The sequence below is a fragment of the Vidua chalybeata genome, chromosome 6 (genome assembly GCF_026979565.1).
Source record: "Vidua chalybeata isolate OUT-0048 chromosome 6, bVidCha1 merged haplotype, whole genome shotgun sequence".
In the NCBI taxonomy this organism is placed as follows: Eukaryota; Metazoa; Chordata; class Aves; order Passeriformes; family Viduidae; genus Vidua; species Vidua chalybeata.
The window spans coordinates 46,276,777-46,289,709 of NC_071535.1; the positions used below are offsets into that span (position 1 = coordinate 46,276,777).

The window sequence follows — 12,933 nt, forward strand, 5'->3', positions numbered from 1 at the left end:
TATAAAATTGAAAATATTTAGGAGTTTGCTAGTAGCTATGGAAGAAAAATATTCTCAGAAATATACCTTTAATTTTAAACTAAAATAATTTTTAAAATAGTTTTTCTTTATGATATGAAGCATTTTTACCAGTGCCCTGAATATTTAAAATTTCAGTCTTTGGCACCAGTGTTTTGATGTATCCTAAATTTAAGCAGAGTAGCAGAAAGTCCAAGATAAATTTGGATAAATTGGATAAATTTGGATAAATTTGGCCAGCTTAACTTGTCGATTGATGTAGCTTGTACCTTTAAAGACCTGCTCAGAAATGCATTCTGGGAACCTTGTTTTTAATCAGCCTCTCTCTTTTCTCATCAGCAATATTCTGTGACTACTACAACCCTCGCAATGAGTGTGACTGGCACTACGAGCCTTGTGGCAGTAATATCACAACCTGTAGGATGATCAATAATGTCAGCACCAACTTTACAATACCACTGCTGGAAGGTAACAAATTCCCTGTCACTTTATATTGTGTTTTGTATAACTTTGTTCAGATATCTTTTAATAATTATGGACTAGTCAGTCAACTTGATGAGATGTTCCCAAATCTGCTACATTGAGTTTGCCTCCAGTCTTACATAAACATTTCCTATAATGTAATTTATTATTTATTAACATCAATGAGTGATAGTTACATTGCTGTCAGCCATAAAACTAGTTCTCTGTTTGGATAATATCCTGAAACATGCATTATTATTACATCACGGTTATTTTGAATCCCATGCAAAAGTATTTCAAAAGCAGGAAAACTTTGATATGGCAAAGAAGCAAGTCACTGATAGTTGGATGTTTTTAACCTTACCATTTTTTATGTACCAGATCATCTTACTAGATTAGTTGGCAACATTCACCTTCCTTTACACTGGAAAATATCTTTCATAGCAGACACACTGATGCTGCTATATATTGGATCTGTACTGGAGATTCTGTTTCCTTTGTAAATGAGATAGTAGGTGACAGTCCTTGTGGTTGATAATGCAATAGGAATTTCACATTAAAAGGACAGCAGTGATCCAATAATGTGAAAGACTTTACAAGCATTTTCTGGTTTACCACATGGTAAAACTGGAGAAAGAAGCTGTGTTTTTAGCCATAGAGTCTTTTTGGTCTGTACTGAAAGCACTTATCTCCAGTTTAGGAACTGGCAAGAAATGCCTTGAGTATGGCTTTGCTTTGAACTGCTAGTAAAAAAATTAAAAGGAAAAAATAAAACAAACCAAAACTCAAGAGAAACAGAACAAACCAACCAACCAAACAAACAAACAAAAACAACACCAAAAAACATACCAAAAATCAACTAAAATCCCTAGCCAAAATATTTTTTAAAAACCCAACAAGCCTTTGTATTTTAAAATAATTTATCTTATTAGATAGATAAGATTTGGGAGATGTCAGAAGGCAGATTATTTTATATCCAATTATCTTTCTTAATTTTTTTTGTTGTTGTTTAATTTCAAAAGAAATATAGAGCACACCTATTTTTCTTAGGACACCTTAAGTATAGTCTGGCAGTTTAAAGTGACTTTTAAGTACCAGTTAATTACATGGTGCTTCAGTTTAAAGGCTATTTAGAGCTCCAGTACAATAAAAAGAGAACTTCATGTCATTAATAATTGGAATTAATAAGAGTTTATTTGGAGGAAGGAGATACAATAATAGCAACAACAGAATAATATTTTAAGGTGTACTTACATAAAAAATGGAATGACAATTGACAGTCAATTATTCCCTTGCAGTGAAGTTTGGATCACTTCCTGAGGGTAAGGAAAAACACAGATAAATTATCTGTTTGTAGATAATTACCTGTACACCAGGTAGAGATACCTGGTATATTCAAGACATATAAAAAAGGTCTAATGTTGCAAGAAATGTAGTGAAAAACATGTTTGTTAGTGAATTTGCTTCCATATTCCACACAAAAATATTATTGATATAGTGATCTATACAAAAATTGGGGTATTTCTTTGTCTTAAAATTACTATTTGCCCATAAAAATGAGTATGAATTAGGGGTTTCTCCAAGGTATTGAACTAAGAAAAAGAAACTTCACTAGTTTTCTTAAAAAAACTTCTTACTTAATTCTCCTCACACCACTATTATCAGTGAGAACTGTTGAAGTCTTTTGGAAAGACTAATTGTCCACAGTTTGATTTGAATGGGAAGTTTTAGAATTCTTTCACTATGCTTGATTCAGTGAGAATAATTTACCTTCAGAAGGCATCATATCACTGTGTTAACTTTTTGTACTTTTTCTTCATATTGTATTCTGTTCTACCTGTCATCAATAGGCTGCTACCCCAGATGCCCTAAGGACATGCCCATTTATAATGAAGAGACAAAGCATTGTGTGACTGAAGATCAATGTGGATGTTACCTCGAGGATGGAACTCATGTACTCCCTGGGCAAGAAGTACCCACAAAAGAAAACTGTACAATATGGTATATAAAAATTACTTGCAGTAATTCACTAAATAATTAGTGTATGCTGAGTCCTTCATTTACTTTACTGGCCCTCAAACAAATAGAGATGCAACTTCAGGTGAAGAGCTGGTATATTCTTGCATTTCATAATTTTCCAAGCCCATAATAATCCAGATTTCAGGTTGGTAGTGTTATTATAATAAGTGCATTAGCAAATTCATTAATTATATCTGTCAACTGTCATAAATTATATAATGAAACATCAATGAACTTCTAAAACAACCATTCAAATCTCATTACTCATTGGGAAGAGAGGGGCTACTCTGCCTTGCATTCTCACTTAAAACTGGGACTTCAAAATCACTGTAGTCTAGAATACTCTTGCCCTGAAAGAGATAGTTGAGTCCTAATTGTTCATGCTTAGAGTGTTAGCAATGACAGCACTTACACCTCTGGCTCCACGTGGTGACCAGAGAATAATCTGATCTAGCTGTAAGTTCACTCTGCAAAACAGTTGTTATTGCAGTATTGCAACTCACAACTGAACTGAAAGTGGTGACTTAGTTTGAAAGAAAAATGGTAGGCAATACTAGAAAATATACCAAGAAAAATATCCAGCAGTGTGAATGAAGATCAAATGACAAATATCTATGTTTCTGTGCTCTTGACTCTGCTAACAGGTGTCATAAAATATCAGCAACATTTTAATTTTTGAAATTTTTTCTTTTAGTGTCTGTGTCCCGTCAGGATCCATACAGTGTAAACCAGTCCCAGGTAAATAACATTTGGGTTTTTCTGGAAACAAGAAGAAAAGAAAATGTACAGAACTGCTCTGTCTGACTTTACAAAGGCTTAGTATTTATTTAGAATAATTCTTTCCAGTGCTAGTGAAAGTTGTGACTAAAGAAAATTTGGCAGCACTTTTGTTGAGCCTTGCTGTTAGCACTTCTGGTTAAACCTTTTTGTCGTGCCCTTTCAGTCTTTCTCCTTATGTCCCATATCCAAACAAATGGATTTCACTACGAGTTTGCATTTCCTGAACATATAGTTAATAATGTAAAAGTGTCAGATAGTAAATTGCAATTATTATTTCTCTTAGAACGTTTAAAAAAAACTACTTTCTAAGTCTGTACCACCAGGCATTTTATTCAGGACTTGATTAAATATGTTCTAACATTGCTTTAAATGTAAAGATAAATTAGCACAATATAGTAGATCTAAGCTCCAGGTACAGGTCTGAAAAACATGCATGACTCATGTAAATGCTCTCTTGTCCATCAGAATTTTGCCTCTGCCTCTTATGTGGTAGTAGAAAAATTGCACAGTAAAGTTCTTTCTTGCAGGGTGTCCTTGTGTCATCAATGGAACAAGTTATGAAGTAGATGCTACTGTGGGAGTAGTACAGGACGGAGACACATGTATAAGATATGTTTGTGCAGAAAATGGCTCTGTAGTTCCTGCTGAAGTCTATCCTTGTCCAACATCTTCACCTACAACCATTTCAACCTCCTCCCCTCATAGTACTCTTACCACCACCACCACCACCACCGGTAAATCATCAATAGAATTGTGATCTAAAAATTATTTTCTTTAAGGAAAATATTTTAAATATAGAATATACAATTTTACAGGATTATAGTTGACACAGATAGAGCAATATTTATGGATTGTTTTATCACACCACACTAAGAAAGACTTGTAGCATTTTGAGTTGATTTATTTCTCATGAAAGAAATTGTAAATATAAATCTATAGGGTGCCTTCCTATTTTTGAAAAAAAAAAGTTAGCTTTTCCATATCCTAATGGGAGAGTAGAAACAATGTTAGGAGTGTCAGAAAAAAAAAAACCCACAAACTATTTTATTTCTTTTGAAATGATGATCTCTTTTTGTTCTATTTCAGTTTCCACTACAAGCCGCCCAGTAACTACAAGTAAGTTATAAATACAAAACAAGGTTGTTAAAAATATCAAAGGAATATTTAAAGGAAAAATAATTTAAAGACAATCAATACAGAAAAAAATACATTTTAAACAAAAATGAATAATGTTTTTATAATTTCAAAAGTGCCATTAGTATAAAGAGAAGAAGGACCTTTAAAGGCTTCAGCTTGGTGATTTTATTTTGATGCAAAACTTCCAGTTTAAAGACTTGGTAATACAGAACCGATTTTAGAACTCTTTTTGGAAAGATTACAAATTGTAATGCAGTCCTCTAGTCCTTAATGGAAGAAAACAAAAAATGGATCTTCTCAGGATGTTCTCTGTAAAGTCTGAAACCTCTGTCTTCTCTTGCAGCTCCATGCATAGTCACAGAACTAATCTGTGATTGGACTGAGTGGTTTGATGTTAGTAAACCTGAAGAAGGTGGTGGTGACTATGAAACATATGATGAAATAAGAAAACATGGAAACAAAATATGTACAGCTCCTGAAGAAATTGAATGCAGGGCTAAGGATAAACCTGATGTTAGCTTAGAAGAACTTGGTCAGAAAGTAGAGTGTAATGTTAAATATGGGCTAATCTGTAAAAATGATGAGCAGGATGTAACTATGTGGCCACTTTGCTATAATTATGAAATCAGAGTAAACTGTTGTGAGTGGCAACAAAATCCTTGTGAGCCTACAATTACACCTACTATACCACAAACTTCCACTTCAACTACCATCCAGACAACAACAACCAGCACTTCAACAGAAATTACCACCATGCCCATACACATCCATTCCACAACATGTGAGTATAAACCATCAGTCCCCACTCCAGTAACTTCAACATCTACAGCTATTTAAGAGAAAAATACTCTGTGATCTTACTTTGCCTTTGGAGAAATAAAGGGCTATTGGCTACTAAAGTCAGGTCACAATCCTAGAAAACATTGGTCTGCAAGGAAGTCTTACTTAGGAGGGTTTGGACTTTTAAGCTTCTGCTGGAGACAATATTTCCAGAGGGACCTGCTGTGTGAGAAAAGAGTAGTCCATGCTTCAAACTCCTGTTGCTAGAGGCATTATCTGGGTGGGGCTGCACAGGCTTCCTTCTTCAGGCTGACGTGGTCTTGCTGATTTTGTGAGAAGCACTTTCCAGCACAATGCCTAATCTCTTCACTAGGAAAAAAGGGCCATGACCCTCTCTGTGCATGGATTCTGCTTTCTGGGGCCAGAAAAGGAGGGCTCATGCTAGGGACCTTTGCAGTGCTAAGGGTGGGCTGAACTCTCTAGGTCTGTGCCAGCTGCTTCATGCACAGCTTCTGTTCAGTTCCTATTGAGTCCCACTCATGCATTCGTGTCTTTGTTCTCTGTCCCTGCTGTTTCTAGCCCCACCTCCACCCACACCAAGCACACCAAAATCAACAACCACTACCTTGCTGACGGAGACTCCCACCACCACCAGTGCCCCGACAACAACAACCACTGTTACTGGACCACCAACACCCACCTCAACTACTTCAAGCACATCCTCACCAACAGCAACATACACCATCACCACCACAACTCCAGGTACTTCTCTGGACTGTTCTCTGATGTGTTCCTTTGCTATGGGAGAAATGAAGGTGCCTTGGCCCCTCCTTCAGTGTGTCTCCATGGGATTGCAGATTGGAGGAATTACTGTTCATCCCCTGAAGTGCCCTGTGTTCAAAGCTCATCTTTCAGCCAGTGAGTTAAGAAGAACAAGGATTTAGGGGTCCTAGGGTGAAGGTCTTTGTTTCCCTGACTCAAAAAACTCCCAGGCAAAATTTCATGCTAGTGCCCAGCTTAGACAGATGCTGAACTGATGGAAATTCTTGATTTTCTTGCTGTTGGACCTTGTCCTTCAGGTGGCCAGAATGTAGTCACTGGACCCACACATGCAGGGAAATTGGAGTGAGGCTTTAGTCTGTGACACTCATTCTAGGAACAGCTGGGCAGACTTTCTTCCTTTTCTCCTTCTCCTTTGGCATATCAGTACATGTGCCTGACAATGGTTCTAGATCTTAGAAGCAAGGCTTACACTGGGAGATTTTTGGAAACAGTCTTACACTAAAAAATGCCACTTCTTGTGAACTGTAGCCTTTTGCAGATGACATCTGCTAGAACTCTGGTAAGCCCTTCATTAGGCTGACATTCCACGAGGGGGAAATTTCATGATGGTCAATGCAGGAACTTACTTCTCTTCACACTTCCATCTCTGATGATGAATTCATCACACAGCTCTTACTGCAAGGATTTGTGAGGTGTTAAGATAGTGAAGCAGAGATAGAAAGTCCCAGTGACATAAAAAAGCAATATGCCTCCTCATCTCTTACCTATTGGTATGTCTCTCTGATTTGTGAGAAGCACCTTCCAGCACCATCCCCAGTCTCCTAGTTAGGAAAGGAGGGCCATCACCCTTTCTGTGCATGGATTTCAAGGATTCTTCTCTCTGGGGCCAGAAAGGAAGGGTTGGTGCTAGGGATCTTTGCTGATCTACATGTGGGCTGTTACCTCTAGGTCTGGGGCACCTCCCTCATGCACAGCTTCTGTTCAGTTCACACTGAGTCCCACTGATGCCTTTGTGCCTTTGTCTGTTTTCTCTCTCCCTGCTGTTTCTAGCAGGCACACCCAGCACAGCATCTCCTACACCAGAAGTGACACCCACTTCCACGTCAGCAGAGACTCTCACCACCACCACCACCACCACCACCACCACCACCACCACCAGCAGACCAACGACGACAACAACAACTGTTACACCAACCATCTCAACTCCTATAAGTATGATCTGAAACCAAGTAATTCCTGCCAAAAGCCCTGTGCCTCCAACTACAGCACCAACAAATAATTCTCTGGCTTTGTTGTCATTTCTGGCCTTGCTGTGGGAGTAGTGAAGATTCATGAGCACATGCATTTGTGGCTCTGGAAGGGATCAGGGATGGGTGTAATTTCTGGGCAACCTGTGGCCAAGTCTGGCCCTTGTTCTGGCTATTTCATAAGGAACAAGGATTTAGGGGTCCTTGGGGAAGGTCTTGTCTTCCCTGATTCAACAGTGCTCCAAGGAGGTATTTCATACTTGTGCCCAGATTAGACAGATGCTGAAGTGATGGGAATGTTGCTTTTGCTGCTATTGGACTTTGTGCTCCAGCTGTCCAGAATGTAGTCACTGGACCCTAGGTGTGCAGTTGGAGTGGGGCTAACGTTTGTGGCGGTAGCACTTCAGGCTCTGTTTGGTCACAGCTGTGCAGACCTTCTTCTCTTTCTCTCCTGTTTTGTTTCTGTGGCCATCTCTACTCCTTACCAGCTGTTTGGGCTGTGGGATGCTTCCATGGCTTTTGCTGGCTGAGTCTGGGGATTGGTTTCAGAGCTCAGATTGCCACATTTGACAGACATAAGCTCTGGGCAGCATTCCCATTGGTGCTTGTCTCCATCGATCTGTGTGCTGCTGGGAAGCGCTGGGAAGCACTGGGAAGCAGCTGAGGCTTAGTCAGCAGTATGTGTCCAGTGCCTGCTTTCCCTGTCGTTGGGTGCCTTCCGAGTGGTTGTTTTCTCTGTGCGATATTGAGGTGATATGCATGGCCCAAGCAGCTGAGGGAGTGGCAGGAGTGTCTGCTTAGTCCCGCTCTGCCGCCTGTATGGGTCTTATGTGAGAGGTTTATTGCACACGAGAGTCCATACAAAGCCACGTGACCCAGCTGTGGGGGACACACACATAAGTCATGAGTGCCTGTGTCCTGATTTGGGCCAGGAGTGGTTTGTAGGGCCAAGGAGGAGAGGCTGGCCACACCATCGAGCTTTCTTATGGCCAGTGTTGGCTGAGTGCAGTAGCAGCCTGTGGGGCACTGCTGAGTGCAGGGGATGCCCAGAGCACGACCTGAGTGTGAGGTGGTGCCCTGCATTGTTGTCTCTGTCCTGTTTCTAACTGTCTGTCTCGTTGTCACCTCTCAGAATGTGAGTGCATCTGGTCAGACTGGATCGACGTGACTTACCCGGATGGTTCTGACAGGAACAGTGGTGACTACGAAACCTTTGAGAACATTTGGAAGCAATACCCCTCCTGGGAGTGTGCAAAAGTTGAGAATATTTCCTGCCGAGCAGAGAAATTCCCTAGCTCTTCCATTGCAGATTTAGGGCAGAAAGTGGAATGTAATGTTAACGTAGGGCTCATCTGTAACAATAAAGATCAGCAGATAGGAGGTATAATACCAATGCCAGTCTGCCTCAACTACGAGATCAGTGTCTGCTGCACCCCCAACAAACCAGAGTGTCTTCCAACTCCAAGCACCACAAGCACCACAACTTCCACAGCTTCACCCACAACGAGCAGTGTGTCCCCTCCAATATCAACCACCGCTCCAACGACAACAGCAGAGACTCCCAGTCCTACCACCACCACCACCACGATGCCCCCCAGCAGCACCACCACTAGTGGCAGCACCTCACAGACAACAACAACTGTTCCTATCTCAACAACGCCCGTTTCAACTACTTCAAGCACATCCATGCCCACACCAACCCACACCACCACCACACCAACTCCAGGTACTTCTCTGATCTGTGCTTTCACATGTTTCCTTGCTGTGGGGAACTGAAGGTCTTGTGAGCACCTCCATTTGTGCCTCTCTCTGGGATCTGAGATTGGACTAATTGTTGTGTTTTCCCTGAAATGGCCTTTGCCCAAAGGTGGCCCTTCGGCTGGCTGTTTCAGAAGGAGCAAGAATACAGGGCTCTATGTCCTCCTCTCCTGTGGAGATCTTAATCCTCTTGTTACTGTGCATACATCCTTCCCTGACCACAGATTCCCGTATCAGCTCTTACTCCATGAGTTAGTGAGATGTTCAGATAATGAGGCAGAGACAGAAAGCTCCCAGTAGATGAAAAGCATTACTGCTCCTCCTCTCTTCCCTATAGGTAGATCTCTCTGATTTTGTGAGAACCACCTTCCAGCACTATCCCCAGTATCATCACTAGGCAAGACGGTCTGTGACCCTGTGTGTGCATGGATGTCAGGGATTCTGCTTTCTATAGCCAGAAAGAGAGGGCTGGTTCTGGGGACAATTGCTGCACTAAGGGTGGGCTGGCCTGTGTATGTCTGTGGCTGCTGCCTCATGCACAGCTCCTGTTGAGTTCACATTGAGTCCTTCTGATGCCTTTGTTGCCTTTGTTTGTTTTCTCTGTCCCTGCTGTTTCCAACAGGCACAACTCCACCCACACCGAGTACACCAAAATCAATAACCACTACCTCGCCACTGGAGACTACCACCACCACCACCACCAGCCCTCCAAGCTCAACAACAACAACCACAACAATGGTTACTGGATCACCAACAACCATCTCAACTCCTGGAAGTATGTTCCTAGTAGTAGTAATTCCCAACAAATTACTCTGCATCTAACTACACAACTAACAATAATTACCTGTTCCTGTTGTCATTTCTGACCTTCTACTGGGAGTACTGAAGGTCTGCGAGTACCTCCATTTGTGGCTCTGGATGGGATTTGGGATCAGTGTAACTTCTAGACATCGTAGGAAATGTCATGTGCCCAAAGCTGGCCTTTTGGTCTGGCTATTTCAGAAGGAAAAATTATTTTGGGGTCTTGGGGAGAAGGTTTTGACTTCCCTTATTCAACAGTACTCCAAGGAGGGATTTCATCCTGGTGCCTCATCTTAAACAGATTCTCAAGTAATGGAAATTTTGCTTTTACCTCTGTTGGTCTTAATCCTTCAGCTGGCCAGAATGTAGTCACTGGACCCATGGAGTGCAGTTGGAGTGGGACTTGGTCTTGTGCCACTTGCATTTCAGGCTTTAGTTGGGCACAGCTGTGTGTAGTTTCCCACCTTTCTCCTTTACCTTTTACTGTTAATGGTGTTCGGCTACTATAGGTGTAAGAAGGAAGAATTCTTCTGCCAGGCTTTTGGGAACAGTTTCAGTCTGCATACTACCCTTTGCTGTGAACTGTGGTCTTTGGCTGATCAGATCCACTAGTACACTGGGAAGCCCTTTATCAGGCTGCCACTGGAAAATCACATGACAAACAGGCAGGAAGATATTCCTGTGCATGCTTCCTTCCCTTACCTCACATTCCCATCTCAGGTCTTGCTCATGTTTAGTGAGATGTTCAGGTAATAAGGCAGAGATAGAAAGCTCCAGCAAGTTCAAAAGCATTACTCCTCCTCATCTCTTACCTATTGATAGGTCTCTCTGATTTGGTGAGAAGCACCTTCCAGCACCATTCCCAGTCTCCTAGCTAGAAGAGGAGGGCCATCACCCTCTCTGGATGTCTGGATCACCCATCATCCTCATGGTTGTCAAGGATTATTTTCTCTGTGGTCAGAAAGGAAGGGTTGGTGCTAAGGATCTTTGCTGTGCTAAGTGTGGGCTGACCCTTCTAGATCTGAGGCAGCTGCCTCATGCACAGCTTCTGTTCAGTTTCTATTGAATCCTGCTCATACCTTTGTACCTTTGTCTGCTTTCTCTGTCCCTGCTGTTTCCAACAGGCACACCTCCATCCACACCAAGCACAGTATCCACTACAGCAGAATCTCCAACCCCTCCCTTGCCACCAGAGACTCCCACCACCACTGCCAGCACCATGATGCCCCCCAGCAGCACCACCAGCACTCCAAGCGCAACAATTGTTACTGAATCACCAACACCCACCTCAACTACTCTAAGCACATCCACGCCCACACCAACGTACACCACCACGACAACAACTCCAGGTGTTTCTACATCTTGTGCTCTCACACGTTCCCCTGCTGTTGGAGTAATGAATATCCATAAGCACCTTTTTCTGCCTCTGTGTGGGATCAGGGATGGGTATAATTGCCAGGTGTTCCAGGAAATGGCCTGTTCCAAACCTGGTGTTTTGGGCTGGCTGTTTCATAAAGGAACAAGTATTCAGGGATCATGGGAAGAATGTCTTGGCTACCCTGAGTCAACAGGGCTCCAAGGAGTTATTTCATGCTGGTGCCCAGTTTAGAAAGATGCTGAAGTGGTGAGAAATGTTGCTTTTGCTGGTTTTGGACCATTCTTCTGCTGGCCAGAATGGAATCACTGGAGCCATGGAGTTCAATTAGAGTAGGGCTTGGTCTAGTGACAGTGGTATATCAGGCTCTGTCTGGACCCAGCTGTGCCAAGTTTTTTCCCTTTCGCCTTCTTTGTCCAGTCAGTTTTAACAGTTGTCTGTTGTAATAGATGTTGGAAGGAAGGATTCCCATGCCAGACTTTTGGGAACAATCTCTCTGCAGACTACCCCTTGCTGTGAACTGTGGCCTTGATGAGATTCACTAGTGCCCAGGGAAGTTGTTCATCAGGCCTTCATTGCACCACAGGGATACCACATGATGATCAGGCAGGAATATATTCACAGAATCAGTTAGGTTGGAAAAGATCTCTGAGATCATCATGTCCATCGTTGCCATGTCACCTAGACCATGGCACTAAGTGCCACATCCACTTTTGTCTTAAAAGCCACCAGACACTGTGGCTCTGTCACCTCCTTGGGCAGTCCATTACAGTGTCTAATCATTTGTTCTCTGGAGAAATTCCTCCTAATATCCAGCTTAAACCTTCCCAGCACAACTGCCTCATGCACAGCTTCTGTTCAGTTGACATTGAGTCCCACTCATACCTTTGTGCCTTTGTCTGTTTTCTCTGTCCCTGCTGTTTCTAACAGGCACACCTCCATCCACACCAAGCACAACAAAATCAACAACTACTACCTCGCCACCAGAGACTACCACCTCCACCAGCAGCCCTCCAAGAACAACAACCACTGTTCCTGGATCAACAACAACCATCTCAACTCCTCGAAGTATGTTCCCAAAAGCAATAATTCTCACCAAAACCCCACTGCCCCCAGGAACAGAACCGACAAATAATTCTCTGGTTCTGTTGTCATTTCTGGCCTTGCTGTGGGAGTAGTAAAGGTCCATGAAACACCTCCATATGTGGCTTTGGATGAGATCAGGGATGGGTGTAACTTCTGGGAATCCCAGGAAGAGTCTTGTGGCCAAATCTGGCCCTTGTTTTGGCTATTTCATAAGGAACAAGGATTTAGGGGTTCTTGGGGGAAGGTCTTGTCTTTCCTGACTCAACAGCGCTTCAAGGAGGTATCTCATGGTGTTGCCCAGCTTAGACAGATGCTTAGACTACCCATTAGAAGTAATGGGTAACATTACTTTTGCAGCTGTTGGACAGTGTCCTTTAGCTGGCCAGAATGTAGTCACTGGACCCATGGAGCGCAGTTGGAGTGGGACTTGGTCTTATAGCAGTAGGATTTCAGGCTGTGTTTGGGTTCAGCTGTGTAGACTTTCCTCTTTTTCTTCTCCTCCTATGCCCTCTGGGTGTTAGTGGTTGTCAGCTGTTAAACATGTAAGAAGGAAGGATTCTCCTGCCAGCCTTTGAGGGAACAGTTTCACGCTGCAGACTGCCTCTTGCTGTGAACTTTTGGTCTTTGGCTGACATTTCACCTGGTGAGATCCACTAGTGCCCAGGGAAGCCCTCCATCAGACTGACA

The 12,933-nt window shown here is 42.4% G+C and overlaps 1 protein-coding gene across 1 annotated transcript in view; it reads left to right on the top strand.

Moving 5' to 3' along the window:
- Window positions 1-12,933, top strand: part of MUC2 (mucin 2, oligomeric mucus/gel-forming) — a 53,480-nt gene that overhangs the window by 19,632 nt on the left and 20,915 nt on the right. The window contains exons 25-36 of the mRNA XM_053945859.1: window positions 358-486; window positions 2,331-2,481; window positions 3,194-3,237; window positions 3,807-4,013; window positions 4,366-4,395; window positions 4,760-5,197; window positions 5,776-5,958; window positions 7,030-7,191; window positions 8,359-8,952; window positions 9,607-9,759; window positions 10,910-11,134; window positions 12,091-12,228. Of these exons, the coding sequence (XP_053801834.1) occupies window positions 358-486; window positions 2,331-2,481; window positions 3,194-3,237; window positions 3,807-4,013; window positions 4,366-4,395; window positions 4,760-5,197; window positions 5,776-5,958; window positions 7,030-7,191; window positions 8,359-8,952; window positions 9,607-9,759; window positions 10,910-11,134; window positions 12,091-12,228 (2,454 nt within the window). The remainder of the gene's footprint in view (window positions 1-357; window positions 487-2,330; window positions 2,482-3,193; window positions 3,238-3,806; window positions 4,014-4,365; window positions 4,396-4,759; window positions 5,198-5,775; window positions 5,959-7,029; window positions 7,192-8,358; window positions 8,953-9,606; window positions 9,760-10,909; window positions 11,135-12,090; window positions 12,229-12,933) is intronic.